General features: G+C 36.7%; 1 protein-coding gene across 1 annotated transcript in view; it reads left to right on the top strand.

Annotated features, from left to right (window-relative positions):
* Positions 1-16,593, top strand: part of DIAPH3 (diaphanous related formin 3) — a gene marked incomplete at its 3' end in the record, with an annotated part of 318,599 nt that extends 302,006 nt beyond the window's left edge. Inside the window, exon 21 of the mRNA XM_084235758.1 lies at positions 16,331-16,593. Coding sequence (XP_084091884.1) covers positions 16,331-16,593 — 263 coding nt within the window. The remainder of the gene's footprint in view (positions 1-16,330) is intronic.
* Positions 16,594-18,292: the final 1,699 nt, after the last annotated feature.

The raw sequence follows: 18,292 nt of genomic DNA, 5'->3' as shown, positions 1-18,292 counted from the left end.
TATTTTTGTCACAAAAATCTATTGTAGGTTTGGTTTATTTAATCATCTTCAGCAAACCAGGAAAAGTGCTGAAATCTAGAAAGATTAAGATAAGTCGTTCCAGGATATAAAATGAATGCCAGAGCTAAGAAGAAACGCTTATAATTTTTTCCTTCTAGATATAAACTCATAATAGATTACTCCCTGGTCTAAGTAGTCACAGATGGAGAGTTTGCAACTCACCAGATGAGCCAGACAAAATTGTTTTTAGTTCCCTTTCATGTAAATCCAAAGAACAAACAAATCAATGAGTGTGCAGCTTGATAAACAAAAAGGTAGTTCTGTAGCCATGAGTTTAGTTAAAACCAAATCTGCAGAGGCAGCTGGGGAAGAAAGAAAGCTAAACTAACCTCCCACCAAAAAGGGGGCCTTTAATTTGCCTGAGGCAATCACAGCCATCATCTCCTGGAGATGAGACTTGGAAAGAAGTACTGCAGCAAAACCTAGTGCATTGTCACCATCTGACAGATAGTAGCTGCCCTCTTCACCTCGATCCCCCTCCCCCCCGTATAATGGGGATATTAACAATTTCACAGAGCATGTAAGAAGTAGCACAGAAAATGTTATTAAAGCCCATCCTGTCTGACACATAGAGGGACAATAAGTCATCATCACCATTTGGATAAGACCTGATGAAAGATTTCTTTTGTAGACTGTACTAGAGGAGACAGATTATCAAGTATTATAATTAGACAGTTTATGGTAAGTGCGATGAAAGAACATTGTGCTATGAGAATGAATGAGGTGAGTTAAGGGGGGTTAAATAACTTACACCCAAAGCACGATGACCTTGTTTTAGACTGACTGGAAAGAGAATGGGAACTGGAACAGCAGCAGTCCGCCTAAGCGAGGCCCCCATAGAGGGATGAATTCAGACATCATTCTTCTCCCTATATTGACAGCATTGACAACCAAGAGATTGATAGAATGCTAACTGCGATGAAAGAACAAGGGAGACGGCCACCATGCTCAACTTCATCAGTGTCTCAACTGAGGACTGCTGATTACAAATCCATCCAAATCCATTGTTTTCTTAATGTGTTATTCTGAAAACCCTGCCCATCCTTTGTAAACTCTTGATTTGATCGACTCATACCTGCTTTCAACTTAGCCTTTTCACTCCATCACATGTCTTTCAGTGTCCCAAGTAGTTTAGCCCTGCTAAACATGACATCCCTGCTTTACCCTAAGCATTTTTCTTTGCAGTCTAACAACTGCAGAACTTAAACATGTATTTAGGAGGCATGAATACTAACTTTGCTGAAAGTCCTAAAGTACTACTCTTAATAATGCAGCTTGCCATTTTCCCTTGTTATACTTACTGATCATCTTCCCTATAACTCTATAGATAGTGGTGCTGTTATATTGTAGACATCCTAAAGATAGGAACCATGTCTGCTCATTCTCTGCTATGTGGCCCACCATACAGACTCACCATTTTTTGACTAAATGAAAGCATTATCTATCTTATATCCTATTAAAATGTTGTATCTTGCTAGAAGTTATGAAACTTTATCTCTGCCCTCTTGAATGTAGTCTTGTGGTGAAATCAGACTCATCTGCATGTAAAGTATTGCTTTTAACACCACAAGAGTTAAGGACACAGACCTTACTCCAGCTAGTTTGATTTTGTCACTCAACTCTAGCCCGTGACAGGGAAACAAAAAACTAACAACCAAACCAAGCAGGATACACAACATATGAGAGAGGTATAATGGAAATTAAGTGGAAGGTGATAGCACAACCTTTCGGGAAATCGGGAGTGGTAGCATTTGATGCGTCTTAAGGGATCATAATTAGACGCAATGATTAGGACAGAGGAGATAATGTTATATATAGAGTTCACTGCTGAGTACAACTAAAAAAAAAAGGTCAAAATCTGTGTCTTAGTTTCAGAAATTATACCATTTCCTAAAAGATGTTTCCTCAAGCATGGATTATTAGTGAGAGAGAAACATTTGTTAAAACTTTTAACATTTAAAATAGATAGAGGCACTTGTGATTAGTTTATTTATTTTATAGGAGATAATTTTACAAGTCTGGGTTCCCTACTTGGTACAAATTAGATAGTATTCATTTAAATGTAAAGTTTTATGTGCAATAATGTCAAAATAATTAGCTTTGAATATTTTCTAAATGTACTGGTGAATCTGAGCCATAGATTTTGCTTCTGTGAATAATTAGTTATATTGCAATTATTAAGTATAGGCATTACTTTATATTAGAGAGGAAAAAACCCTGGAGGAAAAAAGTCCCTGCTTCTGTTTAACCCGTGAACTCAATAGATTTTTAAGGTATCGGTCAGTAACAATATCAGTAAAAATGAAGTGTCTTATATTTCTTTTGACTTCTTGCTAATACTGGAATACTGTCCACTTCTCCATCTTAAGGATTTTCCTTAAACATTTATAGTTTGGTTTGGGGTTTTTTTTTTGTTTGTTTGTTTGTTTTCACTTAAAAAGGAGTATTACAGGGTGGGTCCTGAAGCTTAATCAGGGAACTTGGGCTTGAATCTGAAGTCCAGGCTAATTTGCCTCCAGACTTGGGGAAAGTTTAACATCTCAAAGCCTCATCCTTCATTGGTGAACAGGGAGAGTAAAAATCAAACTATTTTTCATTAAACTATTAAGATTCATGTACAGCACCTTGTGCAGACAGTACTTAAGTGATAGAACATGTTAGTATTTTATTCTTTTGTGAAATAAAACCTGAAATGGGAAAACTTTGACAGTGAGAAAAGTGAATATATTTTTATTAGTACTAAATCAGAGTTCCATAATTGCTGATTATGTCATTGTTGAAAGTTTTTGCTGTAGGTTAGCAAAGTATTTTTAGTTTGTCACATATTAAGTAAGCTCTATCAGATAGAAGAAATGTGACCCCCCCCCCGTTATAATTACTACTGTACTCTGATCTGTAGAGCAATAAAGTAGAAGTCGATTTTCCAGGAGAAAACAGTTATTAAAAAAATAAAATCATTCATGTTAGAAGGGTCTTGATTATTAGAATTACCAAATGGACCTGATAATACTGCAGAATACATTGCTTTGGTGTTGTACTCCAGGGGAAGCTTTTCATGTCATGGAATCCTCATCATTAATTGCAAAGATTTCTAGAATAAGTGAAGGGGCACTGACCTGTTAATTCATTGCATTTTTTCCTCTTCCAATTAAATGAGAACCAGTATAGAAGGGTACTACCATTGTAAAATGTAAGATCTTTAAGATAGATTAATTAGCAAGAATGTTATAATAGTTGTTAAAAGAGTATATGTTCCATAATTTTTAAGTCACTAATTGTTCTTCACGGTACTATAATGCCCACTTAAATTTACTGATTGGTGACAGGTATAAGTGTCTGACCTCTAGTGGCTATAGCTTTTAGCTGCATCGCAGTGGTTAGGTTAAGAAAAAAAAAAATACAGAAAGAATTGTTCACAGATGCAAATAATAGATTTCTATGAGGGAGTGTATGATTAACTTCCCGGAAGTTCTACTAGTTGAGTTGTCAGGGTACTGCCTCAACAAAACAGAGTTGTGAACCAACTTTGTCAAGCTGTAAATTCAGATGCTTGAAATATGTCAGCAGATCCTGCCCTGACAACCAGACCCAACAAATCTCTACACTATTTTTAGTACAGACTCTGAAGTTCTTACTAGTCTCTAGCATTGATGTTCAGCATTACTTTATAGGCTGCATGAAACATTTTAAACTATCAGCAGAATCGCTGTATACAATGCATATGCTGATTAGATGCCTATATAAACATCTTTCATAACATGTAGATGTGTGGATTTAATTGAATATTTTAAGATTCAAGTTGAAGAGCATTATTGTTACTCATTCCATCATGAGTTAAGGATGTTTTTGGTCATCATGAAACATACTGAGATTGGCCAACAATGTGGGGATATAAGGTGATTACTCTGAATCACTGAACTAAATATACAAATGTTATATTTAATATGATGCCCCGATTGAAAAATACTAAGACATTTGTATTACCTTCAGGTTGAATAATCAAAAAAAATTCTGCCTTCTGATAGTACATTTTCCTTTGTCTTTAACATACCAAGCTGCAGTATTTAATTTTTCTTTTCATACTTTGTATCTCAGTGAGAACTTTTTTCTCAATAGTTTAATGAGCTATAAAGTGCTGGACATTTATGACTGATGTGGATCTTTAATAATTTTTTTAATTTCAAATACGTGGATTATAAAGTTCCGTATACTTTAGGCGTCTTCTATACTAACACTTGTAGCTCTTGTAAGAGAATAGATGGGAAATGAAACTAGCAATTGCTACATCTCTTCCTCTGTCCATTTTCCTGCAGTCAGCACCTTCTTTAGTTTACCAAGAGTACTACACTCTAATTTCTTTCTTATCTGCCTGCCTTTTGGTACATTTCTAGTGCTTTGTGTTTCATGTTACCATAGAGACAGGAGGAGCTTGAAAGCCCTGGGAAGGAGTGGAAGCAGGTCTTTGAGGAAATAGGCCTGCTGGCTAGAAAAGCCCGAGGCAGGAATCAAGCAGTAAATGGAAAGAGGGAATTATGTAGTCAGATCCAACTGTGTGTCCATAACATTGTAGGATGCATAGATCCAGCCAATGCTGCATTCAAAATGAGTTTACATAAACCAATTTTTCAGAGATCTCAGTGCAGCCTGAGGTTTCATATGAACCAAACCTAGTGTTTTATCTACAAGAAAGTAACTGAAGTGACACAGACTTATTCATTTACTGTTTCCTCATTAAAAGAGCAGTTTCTAAGAAATTTCCTCTTTACTTGTCTTATTATGCTGGTCAAAAATCTCACCTTTAAAATGAACATCAATATTCTTTGACTCAGCTGAAACCATCAGAAATCACATTGCAGTTTGAGCACAAGGAACTCCACAACCAGCACCCAAATCACTGATCCAAATATGCTAAATTGTTATTTACTCCTTCCGTATTTTAGGTACATAAGGCTTTTAAATATTTCTCTGATTTACTGAATTGTTATATTTTCCACTCTGTATTAACAAGTATAAGTTAAAGTATTTTTATATAGGAGGAAGCTGCCTTAAAGACTTCAAAATAACTTTTTTTTCTCTTGCCTTTGCCTTACAGATGTACATGTGGTGAGGCAGGAAAGGAGAAAAATTTGTAGATAATGGGGAAGAGAAAAATGAAAAACTTTTGAACAAAATAATGCAAAGTACAATTTTGAAAGAACAGATGATGTTAAGCAAGGAAAGAACTTAAATTCAGAAAACCACTTACCTGCCTAAGCTACTAGTTCAAGGGCATCGTGTACAAAGATGTTCTCTGAAAGACCAGTGGTCTGTACACTGGTAACTATTCTAAGGTTGAGTCAGGGCCTCTGAGGCATTCACTTTCCTCACACTGACAGCAGGAGGCAGACATGTACTACCTTGAGCTCTTTTTAAGGTAATGTCTGTGGCTCATGCCAGATTTTCATTTTGACTCATTTTCTAGAAATCCATGAAACCAAAATCTTAAAAGTGGTTTCAGATTTCATAATGAAACTGGATACCATCAATCCAGTACAATATACTCCTCCCTGGTCTCTGACTAAATCAAAACAGGCAAGTAGATCAGCTAACAGTGACACCTCTGCACCTCAGACCCACTACAGGTCCTGTTCCAATTTGAATAGGAGGGTGGCAAGAAATCAAGGTCAGAACCATTTTGGCAAAGAGAGTCATGTTTAATAAGTTAGGTCCTTATGTCTACTGATTTACTAAGACATGTACAGAATTCTGAAGTAGAAGAGAGTCTAAATGGCAGCCTGGTCTCCCTCAGCTCTGTGGCAACATAAGCATAGGGCAAAACAAACAATAGCAGCACTCGGAGTTTTAGCCTTTAGCTATTGTCTATTTTACCATTCACAGAAGCTACCCAAATCCAAATTACCTAGGAATATATAACTGTTGCCTCCTCATAATATATGACAAAATTGTAGTGAAATGCCAAATTTCGGAACATTGCATTCTTGATTTTTTTCACATCATTAAAAAAAAAAAAAACAGAAAATATTTTCCCTGTTCTCTTTCATTATTGACCTAATCTCAATAGGTTATATATTTGGAGTTTTTTTCCCCCTCAGTATTAGGGATACATTTGTACCTGATTTACTTTCCTATAATTCAAATGGCATATGTTTATTTGATAAGCAAATGACTACTGTAGAATCTGTGACCATTTAACAAAGCTCAGATTACTAGTCCTTACAGAGATGGCACTTGCAATCTTGATGTATAGCTATTACTCTAGCCAAGTGAACTACATATTCCCATATGGTGACTTACAGAAGTTTTTTTTTTAGTAAGTATGGGAAAATGAGCAATTAAATAAGGGACTTTTAAGTTTAAACTTTGTCATAATTCCTGCTTTTTTTTGGTAATAATTAGCTTTCTAGTAGTACAGAATCCAACTAAAACACTATTGGATATAACAGTGGTAGACACTTCAGGTTCTAGATAGACCTCTGCTGTCCAACATAGTAGCCAGATGTGGCCCTCCAGCTTTTGAAATGTGGTTAGCCTGAGTTAAGATATACTGTAAGTATAAAATACATATTTGATTTCAAGAATCTGCTACCAGAAAGAATAAGATCATTAATTACTTGATATTTCATTTTAAGAATGCTTTAAAATCTATCACATGGGTTTTTTCCCCCATTATTTAACATGGCCTCTTGAAAGTTTTAAGTTGCATATGTAGCCTACTTTTGTGACTGTCATTTTCTATTGGACAGTACTGTTCTAGACCCAATGTTAAAGGAGCCAGGAGGTACCAAAAAAAAAAAAAAAAAGAAAGGTCCTCAGCTTATTACCTAGGTAATATTATTTCAAAGTATTTCCTTTGGGGCAGATTAATATAAAAGGTGTAATAAAGTCATACAGTATACAGTTACATCAGGCTTAGACTTAGTTACTCAAGCAATAATATATTAAGCTCATTAAAAGATAGGTAATGTTCTGAGTACCAAGTTATGTTAGAGTTAGATGGCTATGAGCTTGCTTTTCTTTCTCTAAAACATATAATCTTTTAGATAATTTAGATAATATTTTGTGACAGAGAAGTAAAGGAACATATCTGTGTGTATATAGTTACATGGAAAATGATTGGAAGTTAAAATGGTCTTCAATACAATACAGTTCAACTCCAGGATTGAATTCTCATGAAGCAGATTGCTTTAAGCAGATTCTTACTAGGCATATACTGAAAGTTAACCTTGGTTTTAAGTTTGCATGGAAATACTTCAAAGGTTATATTCAAAAGGATCCTATAAGCATATGTATAGTTTCATAGTACTAGATCTGCTGGATGTGTTTTTTTCAGTTGATTAATTGAGTATGATTTTGCTTGTTTGTAATAGAAATGATAGAATCCTAAATGTTTCAAGGACTCAACACCGAGCATGGTGACTAACTACTCATTGATTTAACTAATGAATTGACTTCATCATAACCTCAACTCATGATTTCTGGAAGAACATTTGAAGAAATTATGGCAATTTAACTTAGCATATTCCCTCATTCTTTTCTTTGCCATTTTTAAATTGTTCAAGAGGTGAAAGAGGAATTAGATTTGCTTAATGAAGCCCTGATGCATAAGAACAGTAGCACCAGTAACAGATTTCAGGGATATAAGGTAAAACATTAAATCATTAGAGCTATCCAAAGAAGGAATATATTGTCTTATAAGATTCTGAGGCTATGACTGGACACCTTCAAAAATAAAGTAGATCACCACTCAACAGGATGCCGAATAAATGGAATTCAAGCATTGCCTTGATAGTTCTACAAGTAACTAAGGGTCTTTCCAATCCCGATATTACATGATCCTGTATTATACAATTCTATGGAGCAAAGTGAAATGTAGCATAAATAGCAGCCTGAGTTATTCAAAGGAAATAACTGTACACTGGAACTATCTAATAAATGTTGAATTAGGAAGTATAAGAAGTAAAAGCCAATACTTGAAAGCAGACTAAAAAGTACCGAAAAATGGCTTCAGGAAAGTGTTTAGTTTCCTTATTTTTTATTTAAAGTTGTATTAGAAAATAACCAGTTAAGTCATTAGCACTGCAAATCAGTCTGTCCTAAAATCCCTCATTCTAGAGAAGTGACATGTTCTTCCCATTCCACAATATGACTGACTGCCGTGGTCGTCATGTGAGTCTGAGCCACAGGGACATAAAATTTCAATTGAGTTTGCCTTAGGCCATGGAAATTCATGGGCTTCTTTAAACCTCATTATCCTCTTTTATAAGACTTGCTAATATCTGTTTGTTAGGAGTATTTCAAAAAATTTTATTTTTTTTTTTTAAATAGAGGCATGTTTTATTTATTTGTTTGTTAGTTTTGTTTATACATGCACTGGGTACAGTCAGAAGCGCGGGAGGGTGAGAGAATTCACCAGAGCCAGAGCGGGGAGCAGAGCAGGCAGAAGGACCGAAGTACACTGCTGAGGGGAGCAGCGGGCGGCAGGAGAGGTCTGCGCGCCATGTGGGACCCTCCTCCGGTGGCCGGGGAGCAGCCAGGGACTGAACCCGCACCGCAGAGGCCGCAGGCAGCTTCGCAACCCAGCGCTCTACCACTGTGCCACCGGGGAGGCCCAGTATTTCAAAATTTTTTAAATGTAAAGGTTTCATCAGGTATACAGTGTGTGTTCAATAACTATAACATCAAAACATATCTCTGTATTCTTTGTTCACCCTCTTGCTTATGAACCTGCAGATCAAGTTATTTACCATCTGATACTTATTAGCCAGCAGGCAATTATATACTTTAGCAATATTTACTTAGTAGCTGAGCCACACATTGGTGACCACACTTATACAGTGACCTGAGAGTTGTCAGTAACAGATAGCAGGACTGGTAAAAGACATTAGGGTTGCTTTCAGTTTGTCTGTATGAAGAAGAAGCTGCTTTAGACATAAAAATTTGGTTTGAAAATGCGTTGAAGTAAAGGCAGGCATTAGGTAGAAATGCTTGTGGAGGCTGAGGTGGGCAGAGTATTGAAGGTCTGCTATGAGGCTTGGAGATACAGATATGGGACTCTCCTTCCTAGAGATGTTTGAAGCTGGGAGATCCTGGTAAAAATGAGCAAAGCACTGAAAAGTGGGCCAAGGATGTAACCATGAGGAACAGACACATTGAGAAAAGTGTAGTTGTTTGGGGTAGGAGTTGGGAACATAGAATACATTATAGAGGGAGATTCAAATGAATGCTCAAAAAGCAGAAGAGTAAGCATAGTAAAGGCCTTTTCATTACAGAACGTTTGAAGCTGCAATCTATAGATGAGTTTTGTCTCTGACTCTGTTCTATGTATAACAAGATAAATCTATCCATGTCACCTCTCTCATGGAGGTGTTATAATAATCAAATAAGTTGATATATGGGGCAAGTGGTTGCAAACGATAGAATGGCTATATATAAAGATTATGTGATAATATCGACATTATTACATAATATTCAAACTATGACTAACTATTCAGACTTCACAGGTGATTGTCCTGGCATCAGACACCAGTGGCCGGCACAGAGTTTCACAGTCTATCCTCACTTCTCACCAACTGTCTGTAAATTCAAGGGTTTCATTAACCCCTCAGGTTCAAAAAATTTGTTAGAATGACTCCTCGAATTTAGAAAGGTGCTGTACTTACTGTTACTATACTTTATTTTAGTAAAAGGACAAGTCAGAACAAACCAGAGAGACCCAATCTAGGTAAGATCCCAGAGGGTCCCAAACAGGAAGCTTCTCTTGTCGTCAGGATTACATTACCCTCCAGCCCCCAGCACATCAGAGTATGACAAGAAATATCACATGCCACCTAGAAACTCACCTTAGCCTCAGAGTCCAGAGTTTCTCTTGAGGCCTTGTTACTTAGCCATAATTGATTGAAAAATTGGCCACATAGTTGAATTTAATCTCCACTCTTCTCCCCTCGTTGAACACCAGGCTCATATATCACTTGGCTTAAAACCACAACCTTCTAAACACATGAGTCTTTGTGCCATGCCACCACTCCCCATCTCCAATCACTCACCACCATAATCTAGAGGCCTACCATCAACAACACCGATGCTTCTATCAGCCTGTTTAGACTGAAAATTCCCAGGGTTTAGACTACCTTCCAGGATCTGGACAGAGGCCAACCAAATGCTTCTTCATGCACACATTCTAAAATTTTAGCAGATGTAAGAGAAGATGGGGCATGAGAAAATTTCTATGAGTTTAGGAATTTTAAGGCTGCTAGTAATCTTGTAGGGGCCAGTTTCCATAGAGAGGGATGGATGAAAACCAAATCACAATTTGCTAAGAATGGAGAGGTTTCATGGGGGGAAGCAACTCTAGAGAGGGACATTCAACTCTAGAGATTTATCAGAAATCAGGGAGACAAGCAGTTGACTGGAAAAATTTGCACTGCTATTCTCTTTAGAGGGAAGAGGCTGGACTGAAGCTGGATGACCTGTTATCAGGAGCATGCCCATCTCCAGTTCCTTGTAGCCCTGTGATCAATTAAGAAGAGTCAATATAGGAAATTGCAAAATGGCAATGCTGTCTAGCATTTTTTTATTATTTATATATATTTTTCATTTTTTTTTTAACAGTGTTTACTTTCTTTTCTCAGTAGAGTCCCCATAGAATATTCACCCATAGTCCCTTGTGCTCCTCGCCGTAGTGTGTATGTCCCGTGTGCCATCACCATAGTCCCTTGTGCTCCTCCCTCACCTGCAGAATGTCTGATTTATAGTTGTCTGTTTATTTTTTCCCTGATCCCTTATTTGGTTCCGCTATATGGAATGTTCATTTTAAAGGCATTGATAGAGAGTAAGATGGGAGAAAAAGAGCTATGAGGTTCTGCCCCCAAAAACTCTAGTGTAATTGTCAATTATCTTCTCTATTCAGAGATAACTTTGTAAAAAACCACTCTGCTCTGACTAGTTTGTTTGAATTTGGAGAACAATTTGATTTTTGTCTTTATGTAATTGGTTTCAATGAGGGTTTCTTGGCACTTCTGAGAGATTATAACTATATACAAAATGTCCTTTTACTCTTTTTATCATTTTTATATATTTTCAATACAAAAGGTAAAATAAAGAGCAAAATAAAACCAAGGGAAGACAATTATATATAGGACCAGTAAATCAACAGTAAGGAAAACCACAGGGATAAGGGCTGCTGGCGGCCAGCACTAACTTCGGTTATTGCATAGATTAAAAACATATATTTGTCACACACTTTACTATCATGTAGACCCAGTAGGGCTTTAAAAATTATATTTATGGGTCATTTTTTTTCTCTCACCAAAGTAAAGCCATTGCTGGGGTGAAACAAATGGCTACTTAGTAGGTCAAAGTAATAGTTAAGAGCAAAGGTGAAGAATTGTAAGGAGAGACCAGATTTCAGGAAGACTGAATAGAAGCAGTCAATCTAGGACACCAGAGTTCTATATTCTTCCTCCTGTCAAAGCTGCCACAGGCTCACCATTGACCACAAAAGGCAGGGGCTCAATTTTATATTTCATCTGAGAGTTGGCACTTTTAAGAAGCCAGTGACCATTAGAACCACAATGTGATGGGGGATCAATAGTGACTTAAAGGGAATAATGCCTCTTTCTGAACCATAACTGATATTTCCTGCAGCAGAGAGGGTTTTCCCCGAGGGCTGCCAGGCAGGGCCCATGCCTTGCCTTCTTACCTCCAGAAGCTTAACAACTGTTGACTGAAATAGTTCCTTCATTTGGATGCCAAATTACATATATTTATATTTACCTTTTTGTCTGAAGCTTTCCTGATTTCCTATGTTCTTTGTGGTACTCAAGAAACAATGGAAATGTTAGCTCAGGATGATGGTGTATTTTTTTTTTAGCTTGCTTTGCCATCCAAATCTGCAGCCTGCCAAAGGTCATGTGGGATATAACACTGGTATATTTCCAGGTTTTTATTCTCATTTCTAAGTCCAGTGGGTTCTCTGTATTTAAGAGCCATTCAACTTTTCAGTTCCAAAAAAAAATTAAAATGCTGTGGCAGGATGTTAGAATCAGTTCTTAGAGTAAGAATCATGAGGAATTAAAATAAATGAATTTTCCTGTCGTTAAAATAGCATGTATTTTCACCATTTATTGCTACAGAAACAAATATAAGATGTGTGGATTGAATTCCCTTACTGACCTGGTACTAAGAATAGCAGTTGGTCTTTGCCCATCTGTGCTGCAATCACCAGTGGCCCAGGAATATTGCCAGTTACCCTAGATAGATCATACTTCTCACAGATATCAATTATAGCATCTTAAAGAGGGGAGTTCACCTTGGATTCAATTCATAGAAAAAGCACAAGCTTCCTCTCTTTGGCAAATCAAACAATAATTCTACTTTGCCTTCATACTTTTAGTTTCCATTTTAAAATGTGTGTTGGTTAAAGATTTGAGTTGAGGGAAAATAGAAAATGCTTTTTTATTTACACCCAGCCTTATGCTTCATTCAGAGACCTTATGTCCCAGCGTGTCATCTTGTATTTGGTACTGATTTCACATGAAAAGGCTGAGCTCCTCTATCAGTGTTCAACTTGCAGAGTTGGGGCATCCCCCTGATGTTTGAAATAAACCACTTTTGCAACTAAGAGTATGTTTTAAATGTACTGTGTGGAATTTGAGTCTCCAATTCAGCCCACATGATGCCACCAATAACTGACTTTTAAAATAATAATAATGGCAAAAGACCCCCCACCTTGAGCCAACATAAGATTTCTATACAAAAGTAAACTACCAGTTTAGGAGCTTCTTCTACAAGCAGTTGTTTTCTCTAGATACAGTACGATAGGACACTCCTCCAACCCAACTTCCTTTATCTGCTTCACAATTTAAGAAGTGACTGCCTCATTTTCTATTTGGTGTCTCATGGCTGGACACAAAGCAAAAAAGAAAGATGCTAAGGATCAAGGTGGGACTATTAGAAATGAATGTGAGGGTCAGAGCAAAAGGTTGTTATCTAGGAATTTCTAATAGAATTTATAAGCTTATAAAAGAAACCCTTGTTCACTTTTTTACTTCTTCAGTGGTCTCAGGAATGACCTGTTTCTTTTTTATCTGTCTTATCTATTGCTTCTTATGAAAATTTCTCCACCTAAAACCACAGAGGAGTTAAATACCAGCTTATTTTGTCCCTAAAGCCAGCCCACAGCTGCTTGGAGTTTTCTCAAGAGGGTAGAAATACACCTACCTGCATTAGCCCACCCATTGTAATCTACCTAAGCCTTGAAAGAAGTTGAAAGAGGAAACACTAAAAGAGAAACTCACACTGTCAGGCATTTCATCCTTGGATCTGGTATAAGTCGAATAAGGAGGTCTGGAATTTCCAAGTGGAATGCAATCCTTGTTTTCAGCAACACATAGTTTATTAGTGACCTTGACAGAAGCTGTTTCAGAAGAGTAAAGGGTCAAAAGCATGATTGGAGTGGGTTTAAGAGAAAAATGGGATGAGAGGAATTGAGACAGTAAGTATGGGCAATTCTTTGAGATATTTTGCTATAAAGGGAGTCAACAATTGAAGCAGTAGATGGAGCAGGAAGTGGAGTCAAATTGAGATTTTTTTCCTGTTAAGGTAACGGTTGTCACTATATGCTGGTATGCTGAGCGGAACACTGCCCTAAAGAAGGAAGCTTTTCCAGTGAGGAGAGAGGGCACAGCTGCTGAAGGAATGTTCATGAATAAAGGAGAGCAGTACTGGTGCTCATCTTGCAGGGTGGTGCTCAGACAGAGGAATGTTTGTCTATCCAGTGACTGGTAGATGTAGGGAGCCCATGGGAATGCCCTTCTGATTGCTTCTATGAATGACTTAAATAATGCAAAGAAGACCACATTTGAGAGGTGAGAGTGTGAAATAGTTATCTAGGAAAATGAAAGTGTTTTTGCACTAGGAAACTGTAGTGCAATTCAGGTTGCACTTAACTTCATAGTCACGAATTTAAGTGAGATGAGAAAAGAAAAGAATTATATGTGACCTTGGACATAGTGTGCTAAGGCAGTTTACATAGGTATACTAGCTGCTTTACAAGTGATTGGGTGGGAGAATTAAATGTATCAAAGTATTTTGAAATATAAGACTTAGTTATTAGGAAAATTAGATTTGGGTTCCTTAGCACTTTTCCTTAGCAAAAAGCTTTTCAAATTTCTAGACAGCCTCTATCTCCAGAGACAGCAGTTGGCTTCTGTCAGTGATTTACTGAGTACCTTAAGTCTCAACAAATGACTTAACCTCCTTTTGCTTTTACCTCTCAGTCTATAAAATGAGGGTGGTAATGTTTAAAGTACAACAAATGCTGTATAGATAAAGGTGCTAACAAACACAAGATATTAATAAAATGGTATTTCAGGCCTCACTGGTAAGGTGATCAGAAAGTCAAAAAGATCAGAGCATCCAAATAGCCTCAGACTTGGATGGCAAATGACTAACTTAGAGTTTACAGAGGAAGGAAAAAATAAGATTCAATATAGGCATCACCTACATAGTTACCTTTAATTCTCACAGCTACTCTTCAAGGTTGATTATTAGACTCAAAGCATTAAATAACCAGTTGAAGCCAACTGGTGGAGGTTGGATTTCAATCCAGATTTACCTTATGATACCATACTCTTCACTGCCACCTGTGGAATTGGGCTCACTACATTATAGTCATAGAATGTATGTTCAAATTTGTTTACAAATATTATAGACCTATTTTAACCAACTTAATCTCTTCTCTGCCATGAAACATTTCAGTAGAGTTGCCCAGTAGAATACAGTTTATGTTTACAAGAAGTCAACTGACAAGGTAGGAACATCTCAGGGAAGGAACAGTACGGTAGCTAAAAAGTTGCGCTGAGCTACAAATGCCATTTTCAGACATCCTTTAGGGCAGGAGGGGGGCTGCGAAGGAAAACCATGTATGTGTGGTTATGGGAATACCATATCCACTCTGCTCATTACTGCAATGCAATATATACATTATAAACTCCTCTTAAGAGAAAATCACTGCTATTAGATTTTGATTTTTGAGTAACAATGGCCCACCTGATAGTGGTGATAGGAAAAGTGTATTTTCTTCCAACAGCTAAAAGGTGATCATACTTCTAAAATTTGTTGAGATTGTCCAAGAAAGTGTGTAAAATACTCATCCATCACTGGAAGCCCCTGGTCAGGAAATGACAGTGCAGTAAATATCTTCAGCAGCCACCTTTTAATGTACAAGCTGTTTTCGGTTGGAATTTTCAGCACTCACATAAAACACACTGTCATGAGTGACTGCTTGTGCTCCAAAGTCATTACTATTGGGATAATGGAACATCTCTCAGCGAATAACCAAAAAACTTTAAATGTCATGTCAAGTTTGTGGAAGCCATTTCCAAGCCCCGTTCAAGGTTACATGAATACTGAGGGTGTCTGTTTTCAAAATGTTAGAGATGTACGAGAGGGAGCACTCATAGGATCGTATGATGTGTGAGTCGGTTAAAAGAAAATTTAGTGTTCTCTGAAAAAATCAATCAGCCAGAGCCCTTTAGTCATTAGTGATGGCCACTTTCTCCTTAGTCTCAAGATCATTGTCACTTACAAATGAAAGAAGGTGTGTGTGTAAATGTCTATATAGATTTGTGTGTATATAATTCTTATCGGCTAGGAAGTTTTAACTTCCAAATTAGTTTAAGGGAAATCGTTGAATTTTTAAATTCCTATTACAAACTTTCCTCCTTGGTTTTGTTCAAAAAGAGTTATCATTATTATTCACACTAATACTTCTCTTGGGTGAAAGAGTGTGAAAATGGTTTCTTTACCCCATGCACATTTATTGAGCATCTGTTGTGCAACAAGACTTGCTTGCTAGTGCAGAGATAGATAATGGACAAATAAGCAAGTATATAATGTGTCCTACGGAGGAAAGATTTGGGGTGAAGAGAAAAAGAGTAAGTGATTATTTAAGAAAGATGTCAAAGAAGACCTCTCTACTCAGATAGCATCTAACACACAAACCTGAACATAATAACTGAGCCATCGACATTTCAGGCACACAGGAAGCAGCAGCATTAATGCTATTGAAATGATTGTGCATTGTATTTTACTTTTTCTTAACCTCTGTGTGTTTATTTTAAATCTAACTTATTCTGTTGAATCATTTCATTTTAGTCTGTCTAAAGGACTTGTTTATTGAGGATAATTTTTCTAGATTTATGCTTCATAATGTGCACAGTCCTTTCTTATTGCAGTGATAAGTTTTATGTTTCTTTCATCCTTACTATAGAAAATCAGAAAGTGCCGTTGACAGAAGGGTCACGTTCACACTACAATATCAATTGCCACTCAACAAGGACTCCAGTCGCCAAGGAACTTAATTATAATCTAGACACTCATACGTCTACAGGGAGGATCAAGGCAGTTGAGAAGAAGGAAGCCTGTAACATAGAAAGCAACAGAAAAAAAGAAATGGAACTTCCTGGCTCTGTTTCTAAAAATGAATCCGTTCCTGAAGTTGAGGCCCTGCTGGCAAGATTACGAGCTTTATAAATTAAACTGGTAAAAAATGATTAAGCCAAATATAAAGCTATGCTCTAAGCTATAACACTTGAAAAAAATTGCTTTTTATATGAGTGACTTTATATAGCTTTAAATTATGGTATATATTAGAAAAATAAAGCAAAGCTAAATATATGATTGCAATGCTTTTTCTATGTGCTTGAGGTTTTAGCTTATTCAAGATTGTAATGGGCTTTAATGCTTTCTTTTGGTCTCCTGGTATTCACACATTCTATATTTGGTGGTTATATTATACATAAATGATTTAGAGAGCACGTAGGTGACTGTGTTCAGCAGTGTATCCTAAATATCTTTCTATGTCACTATAATTGTAATTTTACATTACTTTATTCAAAATTAATGAATGTGAAATCAGCAACCTGAAGTGTTGCTACACATAACCATGTACATTCCATGTATATTATTTATATAGGCCTATTTTCTCCTCAATTGGAATTTACATGCTTTTCAGTTATCGTATTGACACAAAAAACTGAATGTGTCAGATATTTGAGGAGATGGTTGTAAACTCATTATTATTAAATTCATTTTAGTTAGACCCTGCAAAAGTTAAAAGGCAACTGAGTACATTTCCAAAAATAATGTACTAGGAATGTATGTTTCTCTGCACAATGCATGCACTTTTTCTGTATGAAGTGGAGCTATGTAGTATCGTGTTGCTGAAACTAGTCAAGTGAACATTCTTTCTCCTAGTGATTAGGACTCAAACAGAATTGCCATTTTGAAACTTTCAATTTTTTTAAAAATTTCTGTGAACAAAAATTGCCATTTTCTTTAACCTGACAATCAATAACTAACAAAAATTGTTTTAAGAAAAGTTTCCCTATGCCGATATTGCAATTTTACCTCACTTGAGGCACTTGTTAATTCTATAGCCAAGAAATAAACTTATTTGCTCTAAATGAAAAAAATCACTTTTTTTTTATCATTAGCATATACTATGAATTAGCTGGAACTAGGATGTTGATATGCAATAAATCTAAGCATATGTTGTTTTATTATGACAATAAGTGGCTGCTGCTCTTTCACCTTCAGTTGAAAATCTGTTATATGGAACTAGTCTTGTGAGGTCCAATGCTTTTTATTTCCTTGTTTAGGTTGACACCTCCTCCTTTCAACTCTAACTTAACAACGTTTAATTAATTAGAACTATGAACCAGTCCCTATTTATAGACATTGGGGAACACAATGTTATCCACAACCAATGCGGGAATAAGCTGTTCTTGTATTTAGTGCTGAAATATCCATTTGCCCTTCAGTCGCAATTCCTATTTTCTAGTGAACCAATCTTAGAAATCATGAAAGGCATTTACACATTTAAGTAGACAGGAGTCCTAACAGCAAGAAAAGAATTTTACTGGTGCCTTAACATGCTTTTGCAAAGAGGTGGGCTTTTAAAAACAAAGCTGAAATTCAAACAGATAGTTTAGACACACCAGGTGGCCATGAAACACCCTGGAAACTTAGGAGCAGCACAGCGGAGAGGCAGCCCAGTGAATAAAGGGAAATGAAATGATACAGACTACTAGGGACTGAGACAGACCGCGAGTCCCCTGAACATCTGTCTGCAGGAGCAGAAGGAGAGCCTTCAAGCAGGAGGGCCAGGAGCCACCTCTCTCCCTGACTGCCAGAAACTGGCACTAAGCTGCCCAAATAGGACTGTAGCTGT

Source organism: Talpa europaea (assembly GCF_964194135.1).
Source record: "Talpa europaea genome assembly, chromosome: 6".
NCBI classification, from domain to species: Eukaryota; Metazoa; Chordata; class Mammalia; order Eulipotyphla; family Talpidae; genus Talpa; species Talpa europaea.
This window is presented reverse-complemented; position numbering and strand designations above follow the sequence as displayed.